We start from the raw sequence: 18,097 nt of genomic DNA, 5'->3' as shown, positions 1-18,097 counted from the left end.
TGTTACCCTTAACTTATCCTTTTGTGGAGCTGAGAAAGGTGAAGGGATCATATTGTACCTTCAAGTCAATTCACTTAGAATGAAGTAAGAAAGATTGGTGTGAACTTTGTGTTGTTTTGTAAAGGGAGCTTTAATTTCACTTCCTTTTCAACTGACAACAATGGAAACCATCAGTCTCAGAACGGTCATCCCATCTGAAAACACTTTCTACTGGATCCCTATTCTGTGGGATTATGCAGACCACAGTGGCCCCCAATGTAAGACCAGTGAATGTGAGATAGAGGACTTCATTCTCCCAGGAGATGTAGATGCTCTTAAAGGGCAAAGGTTACTGAACTCCAGAAAACTGAAATGGGTCATGTGAGAAAGGCGGAGGTGGCCCCAATGCTGCTCTTGAGATAGTTCAGAAGAATTAAAGCTATTTGGGTCATTATTTTGGGGGTGGAGAATATGACTTTCTAGAGGATTGACTTGAGATGTCCAATCAACATTCCTTTATTTTTAAACCAATTACAAAATAACCTCTTTTATGCTGCCATTTGCCTGAAGATTTTAAGCCTTTCTTTTTGACTTTGGCTTGCTTCCTTGAGGTTATACCACAACAAAAGAATGTACTTCTTAGAGAACCTTTATTTTATTACATGGCTATATATCTACTGCTTGAGGATGAATATGATATTCAACATAGTTCACATTTCAGTTTTGTGTGTGTGTAAGTGTAGGGAAGGAGGGAAGGAGAGAGAGAGAGAGGGAAGGAAAGCAACAGAGAGAGAGAGAGAGAGAATATATAGACACAGACAATGAGATGCATGCACACAAATACAGAAGGAGGAAGACCTGAATGTCAAAAAAGAACAAAAATTAAGGATTGAACTACAAATCCAATAAAAGAATAAAGAGCTGTAATTAAGAAAGACAATTTTGTATTTCTAAACATTTTTTGAAAGCAGAACCTGTGAGCATTTTGTCATTGCTATCATTCAGGAGGCTTTTTATTTTTCCTGTTTAATTACTCAGTTGATTTTCTTTGGTGAGGTTTCCTGTTTTTTTCTTTTTTTCCCTTTCAATTGGAAAATGCTCTAACACTGCAATACCAATATCAGCTCTGTCCTCCTCCTGACAATTAGGAGGAAGCCTTCTGGGTCTGAATGGATTTGCAGGGCTGCTCTGATGAATGGCAGGTTTTTGCCAAGCTCCAGATTCACTTCCTCTCACTGTGTCTCTCGCACAGTAATAGACTGCTGTGTCTTCAGCTTTGAGGTTGTTCATTTGCAAATACAGCTGGCTTTTGGCATCGTCTCTGGAGATGGTGAAGCGTCCCTTCACTTTGTCTGAGTAATAATCGCCAGTTCTAGCAACCCATTCCAGTCCTTTCCCTGGAGCCTGTCTAACCCAGTGCATTCCATAGCTGCTGAAGGTGAATCCAGAGACTTGGCAGGTGAGATGGAGGGACCCTCCAGGGCTTCTCACATCCCCTCCAGACTCCACCAACAGGACCTCAGATCGGACACCTAAAAGGAAAGGAGTTTCAGTGAGCTCTCCTGTACACAAGAACTAAAGTGGAAAAAAAGCTGAATACAGAGGGCAGAAATACCTCTGAGGACTGCTAGTAAGGACACCAGGTTTAGCCACAGGATCATTTTTGCTCCCTCAAATGAATGGAGGGTAATGGATAGGAAAGGATTCTGGAGGATGCACAAACTTTGTGTTGGTGGGTGTTGCCTGAAAAGTAAAATCAACTGACTCCTTTAAAGGAGAAATAGTGGCTCAATTTACATATTGGTTGAGATAAAATAACTCCTCAGTGCATTTCTCTCCTAGTTTTCATTGCTCACTCCGAACATGGGTGATCTATAAATAACTCTCCAGTCTTTACAAAACTGAAGACATTCTTTAATTAGAGCAATTAAATCAAAGCTTTGAAAACGTTCACCACTTCTCAGAATCGATTCAAGGTTACAGATGATAAACATTCACTAAGAATTTTTGAGAAAGACACTTTAGATATAGAACATGAACAGGACAGCACCTTTGAGTTTAGTAGATATTTTATAACAGGAATAACAGAATAACAGAGCTGAAGGCACCTCGGAGTATTCTAATCCAACCTTCTGCTCAAGCAGGAGACACTATACAGTACCATTTGTGTGTGTGTGTGTGTGTGTGTATTATCATCATCAGTTTAGCCACTGTCTATCCAGTGCAGGATGAAGGCTTCTTCTACACAGTTCCAACCAATACATTCCTGAGATTTCTTTTGCCAATTGGGACTGCAATACTTGCTTATGTCATCGATCCATCTTGTTTTAGGTCATATATGTATGTGCATGTACATGTGTATGTACATGTACATGCATGATATAAATGTAGTTTGCATATCAAAGAAAAAACTGAAGTAACTTTAAACATAAGCACATCATTTTATATAAAAAAAACATTTTATAGAAAATATATTAAATTTCATGATGAGAATTATCCCCTCCTGCAATGTAAATTTTTCATAAGACGTTTTCAGTAACTTATTATGGAAATAACATAAAATATGGTCATGCTCCCTATATCATTATTGGACTCTGATTATAAAATTTTTGCCTCAATAATGGCGGAGAGATTCAAAAAGTATCTAGTTGATTTCATACATTTGGATCAAAATGGGTTTTTACCAAACAGGCAGACTAAGCGGAATATAAGAACAATTTACGACATCCTTGAATTTTATGAATCGCATAGCGATCGTCAAATGGCACTTCTGTTCCTTGATGCACAGAAGGCTTTTGACAATGTTAATTGGTATTTTATGATCCAATAACTAAAATCAATGGATGTTGGGGAAAAAAAATTAAATGTGATAACCGCAATATATTCTGAACAAAAGACCCAGATTATAATAAATAGAGAGGCCACTGATAAATTCAACATACAGAAAGGCACAAGACACGGATGTCCTCTCTCACCATTGTTATTCATATATACATTAGAAATTCTTGCTAGCGTAGTAAGACAAGAAGAGCAGATTAAAGTACTTAAGATCAAGAAAGAAACATACAAACTTCAAGCTTATGCAGACAACTTAGCATTTATATTAGAAGACCCAGAACAATCAGGCCAGAAATTATTCGAAATATTGGAAAAGTATGGGGATCTGGCAGGTTTGAAAATAAATAGAAACAAAACAAAGATTATCACAAAAAACATGACCAACATACAAAAAGGAAACCTTGAGGCAAAATTAGGTATACAAGTAGTTTCCAAATTAGAATATTTAGGGATAGTTATTTCAGCTCGCTGCTCATCAATTAAAGAAGACAATTATGGCAAATTGGTCAAGAATATAAAACTAGATTTAGACCGCTAAACATCTCTCATTACTCGGGAGAATTGCCGCAGTGAAAATGAACATCTTACCTAAAATGATGTTCCTGTTTCAGAATATTCCAATTCAATTAGACAAGAAATTTTTCAAGGAGCTGAATAAATTAACCTTAGAATTTGTGTCGTCCATAAGAAGGCAAGAATAAAATTAAAGGCACTACAGGATGTCAAAGAGAGGGGAGGTTTAGGTTTCCCAGATTGGGAGTTATATTACCAAGCAGCGGCCCTAACATGGATTAGAGACTGGATAACCTTAGAAAATAAAAGATGTTTATATTTAGAGGGTTGTGACTCCAGCAGGGCTGACATGCTCACATATGGATTGGGCAAAGCGGAAACCACCAATATTTTTTAAGGCATAAGGTTCGGCAAGAATTAATAAAAAGTTGGAACACAGTTAAACATCAATATTACACAAAGATCCTGGCTTGGCTATCGCCATTGGAGGCAGTCACATACCCCAATTTGTACAGGATAGATAAAGCTATTATATATAAAGACATCTTGACAGAAGAAGGTTATTTAAAACAAAAACAAGAGCTAAAACAACAAGGAATAAACATGGAGTGGTGGTCTTATCTCCAGATTCAAGCAAAATACATGAAGGATAAGCAAGAATGGGGAATTAACAGACAAGATACGGGGTTAGATAAAATACTGCTTGGCCTGGAGAAAAAAAAATAAATTTTTTTTATAAACACCTGTTGGAACATAAGCTATATGAGGAGCAGGTTAAAGAAATAATGCTGACATGGGCAATAGATCTAGGATATATTATAAATAGGGATCAATGGCAGCAAGTATGGGAGCGAAATAACAAAATCACAGTGGCGACATCATATAAAGAAAACCTGTATAAAATGGTTTACAGATGGCATCTCCCTCTGGCCAGATTAGCCAAAATGTATAACAGATATTCAACTATGTGTTGGAAATGTAAAAAAGAAAAGGGCACCTTTTTTAATGTATGGTCGACATGTAGAAAAGCACAGGTGTATTGGCATATAGTCTGGGATTGGGCAATAGAAATGACTAGGCCACAGGTCGGCAACCTGTGGCTCCCAGCCTCCTCTGCCTTTGTAGAGAGAGACAGAGACAGAGAGAGGCAATTGCGCTTCCCTGCTTCTCTCTCTCTCTCTCTCTCTCTCTCTCTCTCTCTCTCTCTCTCTCTCTCTCTCTCTCTTTCTCTGTGTGTGTCTGTGTGTGTGTGTTTTGTGTGTGTGTTGTGTGTGTGTGTGTTTTGTGTGTGTGTTGTGTGTGTGTGTGTGTGTGTAAAAGAGAGTGCACTCACAGTGTTCTCCAAGGAGCTGAAAAGCTTACTGGGCGGAGCTCCTCCCTTTGCTGCATCTCTGCAGGAAGCAGGAAGCAGGAAGGGCAGGAGAGAGCCAACTAGCCCAGCTAGGCTGACTCAGGAATTCTGGGAGTTGAAGTCCATGAGTCATAAAAGAGACGAGGTTGCCTACCCCTGAGATTATTGGAGAACAACTTGAAGCTTGAGCAGCAGGTGAGCAGCAGATAGGAGGGGGGGAGAAAGAGAGAGAGAGAAAGAGAGAGAGAGAGAGAGGGAGGGGGAGAGAGAGAGGAAAGAGAGAGAAAGAAAGAGAGTGGGGGAAGAGGAATGGCAGACCAAGGGCAGAGAGGGAGGGAGGGAGGGAGAGAGACAGAGAGAGAGAGACCCTTTTGACATCTAAAATGAAGATAACACTGCATATATCCTTTTTTTACCTGTGTGTGTATTTAATTTTATTCTCTTAAAGCATTCTCTCGGTGATCATTGTTTTAATAGTATGGATATTCCCAAGAGTCATATTTTTACTTTTATTTTTAATGTGTGTGTGTGTATATATACACACACACACACACAAATTGTCTCTCTCTCTCTCTCTCTCTCTCTCTCACACACACACACACACCTCTATAATAAAGATAAAAAAGGATATATGCAGTGTTATCTTCATTTTAGATATCAAAAGGGTTTTGCGGCTCCCAGTGTTTTGTTTTTGGTGGGAAACAGGTTCAAGTGGCTCTTTGAGTGTTTTGGGTTGCCTACCCCTGGACTAGGCAAAACATTCAATACAAACCAGAGACATTACTATTAGGAATACTAGAGAAAAATGTAAATAAAGAGGACACATATTTAATTATCCATGTGGTCACAGCAGCAAGGACATTATTTGCTCAAAAATGGAAAGCAGTGGAAGTACCGAGTGGGGGAGCACTAGTAAATAAAATTATATATTGTGCAGAACTAGGTAGAATAACTAAAAGATTAAAAAATCAGGAAGAAACAAAATTTTATCAAATATGGAATAAATTTTATAGATGGAGGGAAAGAAAAATGGAGGTCACAAATAAAGAGATAAATTGAGATAGAGACTAGAAATGAATAGTTGTATATAGGTATATTATATGTAATTAATGTACAATATGGACTGAGATGTTAGTCAAAGACGATTTACCATGTTCAATGTTTTTAATTCTTTTTTTTTTCTTTGTACTTAATAAAAATTATAAAAAATGGTCATGCTCCACAATGAGAGAATATCTGAGGACACTTGTTTCACTGTATTCCCTACCCCACACCCACCAGGTGCAGAGGCCCTGGGGTTTCATGTGACAAGATTGCCCCCCAGTGTCAAAAGTGAGGAGGGGAGGCATCTTCCTACTTCTCCAAGGAGATTCCAGATGTTTCCTCAATAGTTGTATGGCAGTTTGGATATTTAAAAAGATGATCATAAACTTTCATTTCCTGCCTTCTGTCATGATACTAAAGGGCTACATTTAATTCAAGGTTCTTGTTTTTTTCCTGAACCCAGATCACTTTGTAAACAGGCAAACTGACACTGAAACAAATCCAATAAAATAATAAAGAGTTCTAATTAAGGAAAGCCAGATCCTGAAATTGAAACTCAAATACTTTGGCCACCTAATGAGAAGGAAGGACTCACTGGAAAAGGGCCTAATGCTGAGAAAGTTTGAAGGCAATAGAAGAAGGGGACGACAGAGAATGAGATGGCTGGATGGAGTCACTGAAGCAGTAGGTGAGAACTTAAATGGACTCCAGAAGATGGTAGAGGACAGGAAGACCTGGAGGAACGTTGTCCATGGGGTCATGATGGGTCGGACACGACTTCGCAATTAACAACAACAACAACAATTAAGGAAGACATTTTTATTTTTCTAAATATTTTCTGAGAGCAGAACTTGTGAAAACTTTGCCACTGCTGTCTTTCAGGAGATTTTTTTCCTGTTTAATTACTCAGTTTATTTCCTTTACTGAGATTTATTTGGTTTCCTCCCCTCCAATTGGAAAACAGCTTCCAAATTGCAGATATCAAGATCATCTCCTTCTTCCTCATGAAAATCAGGCACTTCCTCAGTTTCCCCTCATTGAAAAAGGCAGCCTTCTGGGGCTGAATGGACTTGCAGGGCTGCTCTGATGAATGGCAGGTTTTTGCCAAGCTCCAGATTCACTTCCTCTCACTGTGTCTCTCACATAGTAATAGACTGCTGTGTCTTCAGCTTTGAGGTTGTTCATTTGCAGATACAGCTGGCTTTTGGCATCATCTCTGGAGATGGTGAAGCGGCCCTTCACTTTGTCTGATTAGTAAGTGGAAGTTGACCCTGTGTGTACAAAGGCCACCCATTCCAGGCCTTTCTCTGGAGCCTGTCTCACCCAGTTCATAACATAGCTGCTGAAGGTGAATCCAGAGGCTTGGCAGGTGAGACGGAGGGATCCTCCAGGGCTTCTCATGTCCCCTCCAGACTCCACCAACAGAACCTCAGATTGAAAACCTAAAAGGAAAGGGGTTTCAGTGAGCTTTCCTGTACACAAGAACTAAAATGGGAAAAAAAGCTGAATACAGAGGACAGAAATACCTCTGAGGAGTGCTAGTAAGGACAGGTTTAACCACAGGATCATTTTTGCTCCCTCAAATGAATGGAGTGTAATAGATAGGAAAGGATTCTGGTTGATGCACAAACTTTGTGTTGGTGGGTGTTGCCTGAAAAGTAAAATCAACTGACTCCTTTAAAGGAGAAATAGTGGCTCAATTTACATATTGGTTGAGATAAAATAACTCCTCAGTGCATTTCTCTCCTAGTTTTCATTGCTCACTCCGAACATGGGTGATCTATAAATAACTCTCCAGTCTTAACAAAACTGAAGACATCCTTTAATTAGAGCAATTAAATCAAAGCTTTCAAAAAGTTCACCACTTCTCAGAATTGATTCAAGGTTACAGATGATAAACATTCACTAAGAATTTTTGAGAAAGACACTTTAGATATAGAACATGAACAGGACAGCACCTCTGAGTTTAGTAGATATTTCATAACAGGAATAACAGAATAACAGAGCTGGAAGGCACCTTGGAATATTCTAATCCAACCTTCTGCTCAAGCAGGAGACACTATACAGTACCATTTGTGTGTGTGTGTGTGTATTATCATCATCAGTTTAGCCACTGTCTATCCAATGCAGGATGAAGGCTTCTTCCACACATTTCCAACCAATACATTCCTGAGATTTCTTTTGCCAGTTGGGACCACAATACTTGCTGATGTCATCGATCCATCTTGTTTTAGCTCATATATGTATGTGTATGTATATGTATGTACATATACATGCATGCTATACATGTTGTTTGCATATCATGGAAAAAATGAAGTAACTTCAAACATAAGTACATCATTTTATAAAAAAAAACATTTTATAAAAAATACATTAAACTTGATGATGAGAATTATCCCCTCCTGTAATATAATTTTTTCTTAAGATGTTTTCAGTAACTTATTACGGAAATAACATAAAAAATGGTCATGCTCCACAATGAGAGAATATATGATGACAATTGTTTACTGTATTCCCTATCCCACACCCACAAGATGCAGAGGCAGTAGGGTTTCATGTGACAACATTGCTCCCCAGTGTCAAAAGTGAGGAGGGGAGGCATCTTCCTAATTCTCCAAGGAGATTCTTTAGATCCAGATGTTTCCTCAATAGTTGTATGGCAGTTTGGATATTTAAAAAGATGATCATAAAGTTTCATTTCCTGCCTTCTGTCATGATACTAAAGGGCTACATTTAATTCAAGGTTGTTGCTTTTTTCCTGAACACAGATCAATTTGTAAACAGGCAAACTGACACCGAACAAATCCAATAAAAGAATAAAGAGTTCTAATTAAGGAAGACATTTTTATTTTTCTAAATATTTTCTGAGAGCAGAACTTGTGAGCACTTTGCCATTGCTGTCTTTCAGGAGATTTTTATCCTGTTTAATTACTCAGTTTATTGCCTTTACTGAGATTTATTTGGTTTCCTCCCCTCCAATTGGAAAACAGCTTCCAAACTGCAGATATCAAGATCATCTCTTTCTTCCTCCTGGCAGTCAGCACTTCCTCAGTTTCCCCACATTGAAAAATGCAGCCTTCTGGGGCTGAATGGACTTGCAGGGCTCCTCTGATGAATGGCAGGTTTTTGTTTAGCTTCAGATTCACTTCCTCTCACTGTGTCTCTTGCACAGTAATACATTGCTGTGTCTTCAGCTTTGAGGCTGTTCATTTGCAGATACATCTGGCTTTTGGCATTGTCTCTGGAGACGGTGAAGCGACCCTTCACTTTGTCAGAGTAGTAAATCGGAGATGAGCTTGTACCTATATAGGCCACCCATTCCAGACCTTTCCCTGGAGCCTGTCTCATCCAGCCCATGTAATAGCTGCTGAAGGTGAATCCAGAGGCTTGGCAGGTGAGACGGAGGGACCCTCCAGGGCTTCTCACATCCCCTCCAGACTCCACCAACAGGACCTCAGATCGGACACCTAAAATGAAAGGAGTTTCAGTGAGCTCTCCTGTACACAAGAACTAGAGTGGAAAAAAAGCTGAATACAGAGGATAGAAATACCTCTGAGGACTGCTAGAAAGGACACCAGGTTTAGCCACAGGATCATTTTTGCTCCCTCAAATGAATGGACCGTAATCGATAGGAAACTTTGTGTTGGTGGGTGTTGCCTGAAAAGGGAAACCATGACTTTAAAGAGCAAATTGTGCCTCAATTTACATATTGCTTGGGATAAAAGAGCCCCTCTGAGCACTCACTTATAGATTTCTTTGGGTAGACTTTACCTCTGTGATTTTCAAATAACATTAAGTTATAAATTTACGCTCTGATTTCAAGTTGTTCATTTGCTAATATAATTTGTTTTCAGAGATGGTGAAACATCCCTTCCATTTACCCATGTATTAAATAATATAGGAATCTTGATTGATGCCATTTATTGCAGCGCTTTGTCAGGTGCCTCTCTCAGCAATTTCATATAAAAGATGGGGAAGCTAATTGAGAGGCAGTCTAGGCCTCCTCATAGGCCCTTCAGACCCCACCAAGGGGACCTCAGACTAGACCCCTGGAAAGAAAGGGGCTAGAGTAAAATCTCCTATATACAGTACAAGAAGAGTAGATGGAAGGAAACTCTATTGCTTTCTATAAAAGGGCCTCTCAGTGCATTGGTCTCATAGCTTTCCTTGCATATACGTTATAATCATGATTTTCACCTAACTTTACCGTCTTATGAAAACTGAAAAGAACTTCCCTTTCCTTTCCTCTCCTCTCCTCTCCTTTCCTCTCCTCTCCTTTCCTTTCCCTCTCCCTTTCCCTCTCCCCTCCTCTCCCCTCCCCTTCCCTTAAAGGGCAAATTGTGCCTCAATTAGCATTTCACTGGGGATAAAAAAGCCTCTTCATTGTATTAAGAGCTGTGGTGGTGCAGTGGATAGAATAGAGTGTTGCAATCTAATTCTCCCGACTGCCAGCAGTTCGATTTGTCCAACATCCAATTCTAGCTTCAATCATGAAAGAAAAATTGCCAATATTTGGCATCAGGGGTAGAATAGAATAGAATAGAATAGAATAGAATAGAATAGAATAGAATAGAATAGAATAGAATAGAATAGAATTAGAAGGGACCATGGAGGTTTTTTATTCCAGCCCCTTACTCAGGCAGGAAACCCTATCACATTTCAGTCAAATGTTTCTTAAAAACGTTCAACTGGTTCAAAGTTAACTTAGTCTTCCATCCTTCTGAGGTGGGTTAGTTATATATTTCTTTGCACATAAATTTCACTGATAGTTTTATCACTTCTGAAGGCAAGCTGTTCCACTGGTTAATTGTTCTCACTGTTAAGAAATTTCTCCTTAGTTCTAGGTTGCTTCTCTCCCTTCATATTTTCCATCCATTGTTTCTTGGCGTACCTTTAGGTGCTTTGCAAAATAGGTTGACCCCCTCTTCTTTATGGCAGCCCTTCAAATACTATGACACTGTTATCATGTCACCCCAATCCACACACTTTATGTTGATGGTGTATTCTGAAAAGGAAAACCAACTGCTTCCTTTAAAGTGGAAATTGTGCCTCGATTTACATAAGGCTAAAAGTGCCACATCACTGCTTTTATTTATATAATTCTTTGCACATAGATTTCTCACGTGGATTTCAAATTAGGTTCTGTCCTAGGAACAGTCCGGACCGTCATGTCTTTCATTATCCGTACACAAGGAAAGGAGATATTTACACTGAAGTAAGTAAAGCAAGAAATAACATAACTCCCTCACTCCAAGAAACAGTTCAGTGAGGAAAGAATGAAATCACGTGCTGATTTCACACATGGATTTCAAAGGAGGTTCAGTCCTAGGAACAGTCCATCATACTTTTTATTGTGAGTACATAGGAGAAAGTGCAGGTTTATACAGGTTGAAAACTGGCAGCCTGATTTGAAACGAGTATCGTGCGATGGGTGATCTCCCGTTACTTGTCCCAGCTCCTGCCAACCTAGCATCTTGCAGCAAATTCAAGTAGATAAATATCTTCTTCCTGACAATTAGGCAGCTTCCTCAGCCTCCCCTCATTGAAAAAGGCAGACTTCTGGGGCTGAATGGACTGGCAGGGCTGCTCTGATGAATGGCAGGTTTTTGCCAAGCTCCAGATTCACTTCCTTTCACTGTGTCTCTCGCACAGTAATAGACTGCTGTGTCTTCAGCTTTGAGGCTGTTCATCTGCAGATACAGCTGGCTTTTGGCATCGTCTCTGGAGATGGTGAAGCGACCCTTCACTTTGTCAGAGTAGTAAATATATGAAGAATATATACTTGCCACCCATTCCAGGCCTTTCCCTGGAGCCTGTCTCACCCAGCTCATGTAATAGCTGCTGATGGTGAATCCAGAGGCTTGGCAGGAGAGACGGAGGGACCCTCCAGGTCTTGTCACATCCCCTCCAGACTCCACCAACTGAACCTCAGATCGAACACCTGAATGAAAGGAGTTTGAATGAGTTCTACAGTAAACAAGAATTAAAATGGAAAAAGCTGAACACAGAGGAAAGAATTACCTCTGAGGACTGCTAGTAAGGACACCAGGTTTAGCCACAGGATCATTTTTGTTCCCCCAAATGAATGGAGAGTAATGGATAGGAAAGGATTCTGGAGAATGCACAAACTTTCTGTTAGTGGGTGTAGCCTTAAAAATAAAACCAACTGACTCCTTTAAAGGAGAAATAGTGGCTCGATTTACATATTGGGTGAGATAAAAGAACTCCTCAGTGCATTTCCCTCCTAGTTTTCATTGCATGCTCCTCACATGGGTGATCTATCAATAACTCTCCAGTCTAAACAAAACTGAAGACATCCTTTAATTAGAGCAATTAAACCAAAGCCTTGAAAAGCCTTTATGTTGATGGTGTATCCTGAAAAGGAAAACCAACTGCTTCCTTTAAAGTGGAAATTGTGCCTCGATTTACATAAGACTAAAAGTGCCACATCACTGCTTTTATTTATATAATTCTTTGCACATAGATTTCTCCCATGGATTTCAAATTAGGTTCTATCCTAGGAACAGTCCGGACCATCATGTCTTTCATTATCAGTACAAAAGCAAAGGAGATATTTACACTGAAGTAAGTAAATCAAGAACTAACACAACTCCCTCACTTCAAGAAACAGTTCAGTGAGGAAAAAATGAAATCGTGTACTGAAGTTTCCTTAAATAGCCATATTGGAGACCAACCTGAAAAAGATGATACACCTGAGTTCAGAGTATTTGCTTCATGTTTCTTTCACATTCTTTTGAAGAAACCCATAACAATAATGCAGAGCAGGCCAAGAGGAACAATTTGAAAGCCACACTTGAATTATACTGAGCCCTGGGGATGCATTGGTCAGAATGCAGTATTACAGGCTGACTCTGCTGACTGTCAACAGTTTGATCCTGACCAGCTCAACGCTGACTCAGCCTTCCATCCTTCTGAGGTCAGTAAAATGAGGACTCAGATTGTTGAGGGCAATATGCTGACTTTGTAAACCACTTAGAGAGTAAAGCACTATGAAGTGGTATGTAAGTCTAAGAGCTATTGCTATTGCTATACACATTTGTCCCAATGTCAAACTTGTCTCAAAATCTCAAATAACATTCTTTGAGGTGTCATATAAAGATGATTTTTTTCAATAATGTGAAAGTTTAAGAACAATCAAGTCTAAACTTTTTCCTTTTAAATTTGATATGTACAAATACAACAAGCTTTCTTTAGGTAAAGGGAAAATGTTTGTACAGAGATGTTAGAGACAGAGCTTAAAAATATAGTATATTTCAGTTCAGAAACCTTTGTTTCTTTAACAAGGTTTTGTTTTGAAGAAGCTGATATTAACTGCATACACACTAGGGTGTAAAACACAATTTGTAAGGCATAGAACTCAGTTCCCCACCATGTTGGAGGGAAATAATCAAAGTAATCAAATCATAACGTCATATTGTGCACTCAGTCCAAGAATGAATATGATATTTTCTGCTTGGGAAAAATTTCTGACTTCTAGAGTTAGCAAGGCACATTCTGTTCTGAACTCAGACATGGCTTTACGGAAGAAATTGTGGTCTCTTGAGAAGTAACATTCCCTTGAGACCAATTTGGTGAATTTTCTAAGCATATCAGATGGAAAAGTTCTGCCTTGGAAGTTATATATTGCTTGTACACAGTGGTTTAATTTCCATATCCTCCCCCATGCCAACATCTGTGTGAGGATAGCGCCCCCTGGTGGGTAAGATGACCAAGGGAGGCACACATACAGTGTTAGAATTCTAAGGTTTCAAAGAAATTCTCAGAGCTGCTATGTGAAAGGGGCAGTTTTTGCTTTGCTTCAGATTCACTTCCTCTCACTGTGTCTCTCACACAGTAATAGATTGCTGTGTCGTCAGCTTTGAGCCTGTTCATTTGCAGATACATCTGGCTTTTGGCATCGTCCCTGGAGATGGTGAAGCGTCCCTTCACTTTGTCTGAGTAGTAAATGGGAGATGAGTCTGTATCTATATAGGCCACCCATTCCAGGCCTTTCCTTGGAGCCTGTCTCACCCAGCTCATTTCATAGCTGCTGAAATCAAATCCAGAGGCTTGGCAGGTGAGACGGAGGGACCCTCCAGGGCTTCTCACATCCCCTCCAGACTCCACCAACAGAACTTCTGATCGGACACCTAAAATGAAAGAAGTTTCAGTGAGCTCTCCTATACACAAGAACTAAAATAGAAAAAAAAGCTGAATACAGAGGACAGAAATACCTCTGAGGACTGCTAGAAAGGACACTAGGTTTAACCACAGGATCATTTTTGCTCCCTCAAATGAGTGGAGCATAATGGATAGGAAAGGATTCTAGTTGATGAACAAATTTTGTGTTGGTGGGTGTTGCCTGAAAAGGGAAACCATGACTTTAAAGAGGAAATTGGGCCTCAATTTACATATTGCTTGGGATAAAAGAGCCCGTCAGGGCACCTGCTTATAGATTTCTTTGGATAGAGTTTACCCCTGTGATTTTCAAATAATATTAAGTTATAAATTTATGTTCTGGTTTCCGGTTTTTCATTCACTAATATAATTTGTTTTCAGAGCAGGTGAAACATCCCTTCCATTTACCCATGTATTAAATAATATAGGAACCTTGATTTATGCCATTTATTGCAGTGCTTTGTCAGGTGCCTCTCTCAGCCATTTCATACAAAGATGGGGAAGCTAATTGAGAGGCAGTCTAGGCCTCCTCATAGGCCCTTCAGACCCCACCAAGGGGACCTCAGACTAGACCCCTGGAAAGAAAGGGGCTAGAGTAAAATCTCCTATATACAGTTCAAGAAGAGTAAATGGAAGGAAACTCTATCGCTTTCTATAAAAGGGCCTCTCAGTGCATTGGTCTCATAGCTTTCCTTGCATAGACATTATAAGCATGATTTTCTCCTAACTTTAATATCTTATGAAAACTGAAAAGAGCTTTCCTTTAGTTTCCTTTCCTTTCCCTTTCCCTTTCCTTTCCCTTTCCCTCTCACTCTCTCCTCCTCTTCCTTTGAAGGTCAAACTGTGCCTCTATTTGCATATCACTGGAGATAAAACAAGCCTCTTTATTGTATTAAGAGCTGTGGTGGTGCAGTGAATAGGATAGAGTATTGCAATATAATTCTGCCGACTGCCAGCAGTTTGATTTGTCCAACATCCAATTCTAGCCTCAGTCATGAAAGAAAACTTGCCAATATTTGGCATTGGGTAGAATAGAATAGAATAGAATAGAATAGAACAGAACAGAACAGAACAGAACAGAACAGAACAGAACAGAATAGAATAGAATAGAATAGAATAGAATAGAATAGAATAGAATAGAATAACAGAGTTGGAAGGGACAATGGAGGTCTTCTAGCCCAGCCCCTTAATCAGGCAGGAAATCCTATAGCATTTCAGTCAAATGGTTGTCCAATTTCTCTCCCTGCATATTTTCCATCCATTGTTTCTTGGCGTACCTTTAGGTGCTTTGCAAAATAGGTTGACCCCTTTTCTTTATGGCAGCCCCTCAAATACTAGGATACTGTTATCATGTCACCCCAGTCCACACACTTTAAGTTGATGGTGTATTCTGAAAAGGAAAAGCAACTGCTTCCTTTAAAGCGGAAATTATGCCTCGATTTACATAAGGCTAAAAGTGCCACAAAACTGCTTTTATTTATATAATTCTTTGCACATAGATTTCTAACGTGGATATCAAATTAGGTTCTGTCCTAGGAACAGTCCAGACCTTCATGTCTTTCCTTGTCAGTACACAGGGAAAGGAGATATTTACACTGACGTAAGTAAAGCAAGAACTAACACAACTCCCTCACTTCAAGAAACAGTTCAGTGAGGAAAGAATGAAATCATGTGCTGAAGTTTCCTAAAACAGCCATATTAGAGACCAACCCTGAAAAAAAGATGATATACAGTAGCTGAGTTCAAAGTATTTGTTTCACATTCTTTTGAAGAAACCCAAAACCCAAATAATGCAGAGCAGGCCAAGAGGAACAAGTTGAAACCTATAGTTGCATTATACTGAGCCCGGGTCAGAATGCGGGATTACAAGCTGACTCTGCTACCTGTCAGCAGTTCGATCCTGACTGGCTCATGACTGACTCAGCCTTCCATCCTTCTGAGGTCAGTAAAATGAGGACCCAGATTGTTGAGGGCAACATGCTGACTCTGTAAACCACATAGAGAGTAAAGCACTATGAAGTGGTATATAAGTTCAAAGAAATATACACTCCGGAGATGTGAAATTTTCACGAGGTGTTTTTATCTCATGAAATGAAATGAAATAACATAGAAAAAAAAGTCATGACTCCAGAATGAAAGAATATTGAATGATCCTTGTTTTATTCCCTACCCCACCCCCCACTAGGTGCAGAGGCCGTGGGGTTTCATGTGACAACATTGCCCCCCAGTGTCAAAAGTGAGGAGGGGAGAAGAGAGGAGAGGAAGGGTAAAATTGTCTCTTATTTTACATTTTGGTTTTGTTTGGTTTTTGTTTTGTTTTGTTGTTGTTTTTTATAAAAAAGACTATGTGTCCACTCTTTAATCCAGCTTTTTTGAAATTTTCTGATGTTATATAAAATTCTCATAAGAGTCAGGGTAATAAATGAAATACTGTGGGAAGTCAGCCCCCAGAGAAGGATATATTAAAAGGGCAGAAAAATATATTCCCTCCAAGAATCTTAAAGAGGCAGGAAAGCATGCCCAGTTTTCTTAATAGTCCCAAGCAGAAACCAGCTCTATAGAAATACAGATGTAAATCCAGGGAGGTAGGAGATTAAGAAGACAAAGACCTAAAATCTTCCTACCCCATCCAAACTTTAAGAATCATCAGCCCCAGCCCCAGGGAAGTAGGATATGACCTTTTCGACATAATAGGATTAACCTATCACCATCAGAATACCAGGAAAGTATACTCAGACTCTGGTCAAAGTTTATGCCACAGGAACAGGAAGCAGCTCCAAACAAAATGCTCCAGAGGGTATAAAAACCCACTCCCCACATGTGCTCAGCCCTTTTCTCTCCTCTTTTCTCCAGAACCATCTTTCTGTCTGGCTGTTTAATAAATTGCAGCCTTCTTTCTAAAGCAGTTGCCATGTTGTTTATCCCCGGCTTGGACTGAACCAGGATGAAGACTTTTCTTCCAACAATTCAACAATATATTGGATGTGTATTGCAGTGTAGACATGTTTTCTTATCCATTGTTTCTTCAAGAAAGTAGAATTGATTAGATAACAGCATGATGTTAGTTGAAGAAACAATTTTCCACCTATAGTTTCTGAGTGAAAGAAACCATGTTACCCTTAACTTATCCTTTTGTGGAGCTGAGAAAGGTGAAGGAATCATATTGTACCTTCAAGTAGCATGAAGTAGGAAAGACTGGTGTGAACTGTGTGGTGTTTTGTAAAGGGAGCTTTAATTTCACTTCCTTTTCAACTGACAACAATGGAAACCATCAGTCTCAGAATGGTCATCCCATCTGAAAACACTTTCTACTGGATCCCTATTCAGTGGGATTATGCAGATCACCAGTGACCCCTAATGTAAGACCAGTGAAGGTGAGATAGAGAGCTTAATTCTCCAAGGAGATGTAGATGCTCTTAAAGGGGAAGGGAAGTTGGAAAAGGTTACTGAACTCCAGAAAACTGAAATGGGTCATGTGAGAAAGGCAGAGATGGCCCCAATGCTGCTCTTGAGATAGTTCGGAAGAATTAAAGCTATTTGGGTCATTCTTTTGGGGGTGGAGAATATGACTTTCTATAGGATTGACTTGAGATGTCCAATCTACATTTCTTTACTCTTACACCAATTATAAAATCACCTCTTTTATGCTGCCATTTGCCTGAAGATTTTAAGCCTTGCTTTTTGACTTTGGCTTGCTTCCTTGAAGCTATACCACAACAAAAGAATGTGCTTCTTAGAACACCCTTATTTTATTACATGGCTATTTATCTACTGCTAGAGGATGAATATGATATTCAACATACTTCACATTTCAGTTTTGTTTGTGTGAGAGTGTAGGGAAGGAGGGAAGGAGAGAGAGAGGGAGGGAAAGCAAAAAAAAAGAGAGAGAGAGAATATATAGACACAGACAATGAGATGCACGCACACAAAGATAGAAGGAGGAAGATCTGAATGTCAAAAAAGAACAAAAATAAAGATTGAATTACAAATCCAATAAAAGAATAAAGAGCTGTAATTAAGAAAGACAATTTTGTATTTCTAAAGATTTTTTGAAAGCAGAACTTGTGAGCACTTTGTCATTGCTATCATTCAGGAGGCTTTTTTTTCCTGTTTAATTACTCAGTTGATTTTCTTTGGTGAGGTTTCCTGTTTTTTTTTTTTTTTTTTCCCTTTCAATTGGAAAATGCTCTCACA

The 18,097-nt window shown here is 39.3% G+C and overlaps 1 protein-coding gene, 1 pseudogene and 1 gene segment (V, D, J or C); all 3 read right to left on the bottom strand.

Annotated features, from left to right (window-relative positions):
- Window positions 1–936: 936 nt before the first annotated feature.
- Window positions 937–11,924, bottom strand: LOC120303599. The gene is made up of 7 exons (XM_039333327.1): window positions 11,747–11,924; window positions 11,283–11,666; window positions 9,152–9,222; window positions 7,049–7,210; window positions 4,664–4,695; window positions 1,595–1,722; window positions 937–1,511 (listed from the first exon to the last, which is right to left on the bottom strand). Exons 1-7 carry the CDS (start codon window positions 11,790–11,792, stop codon window positions 1,006–1,008), a joined length of 1,329 nt encoding a protein of 442 aa, XP_039189261.1. The 5' UTR covers window positions 11,793–11,924; the 3' UTR covers window positions 937–1,005.
- On the bottom strand, window positions 6,475–8,335 carry LOC120303683 (annotated as a pseudogene).
- Window positions 11,925–13,477: 1,553 nt separating the features above from the next.
- On the bottom strand, window positions 13,478–14,084 carry LOC120303598. The segment is given in 2 exon segments: window positions 13,478–13,875; window positions 13,960–14,084. Coding segments are annotated over 2 exon segments (471 nt in total).
- Between the last annotated feature and the right edge of the window lie 4,013 nt (window positions 14,085–18,097).

This window comes from Crotalus tigris, unplaced genomic scaffold (genome assembly GCF_016545835.1).
Source record: "Crotalus tigris isolate CLP2741 ecotype Arizona unplaced genomic scaffold, ASM1654583v1 scf7180000024473.799607, whole genome shotgun sequence".
Lineage (NCBI taxonomy): Eukaryota > Metazoa > Chordata > Lepidosauria > Squamata > Viperidae > Crotalus > Crotalus tigris.
Note: the sequence above shows the minus strand (reverse complement) of the source record. Positions and strands in the feature narration are given on the sequence as shown.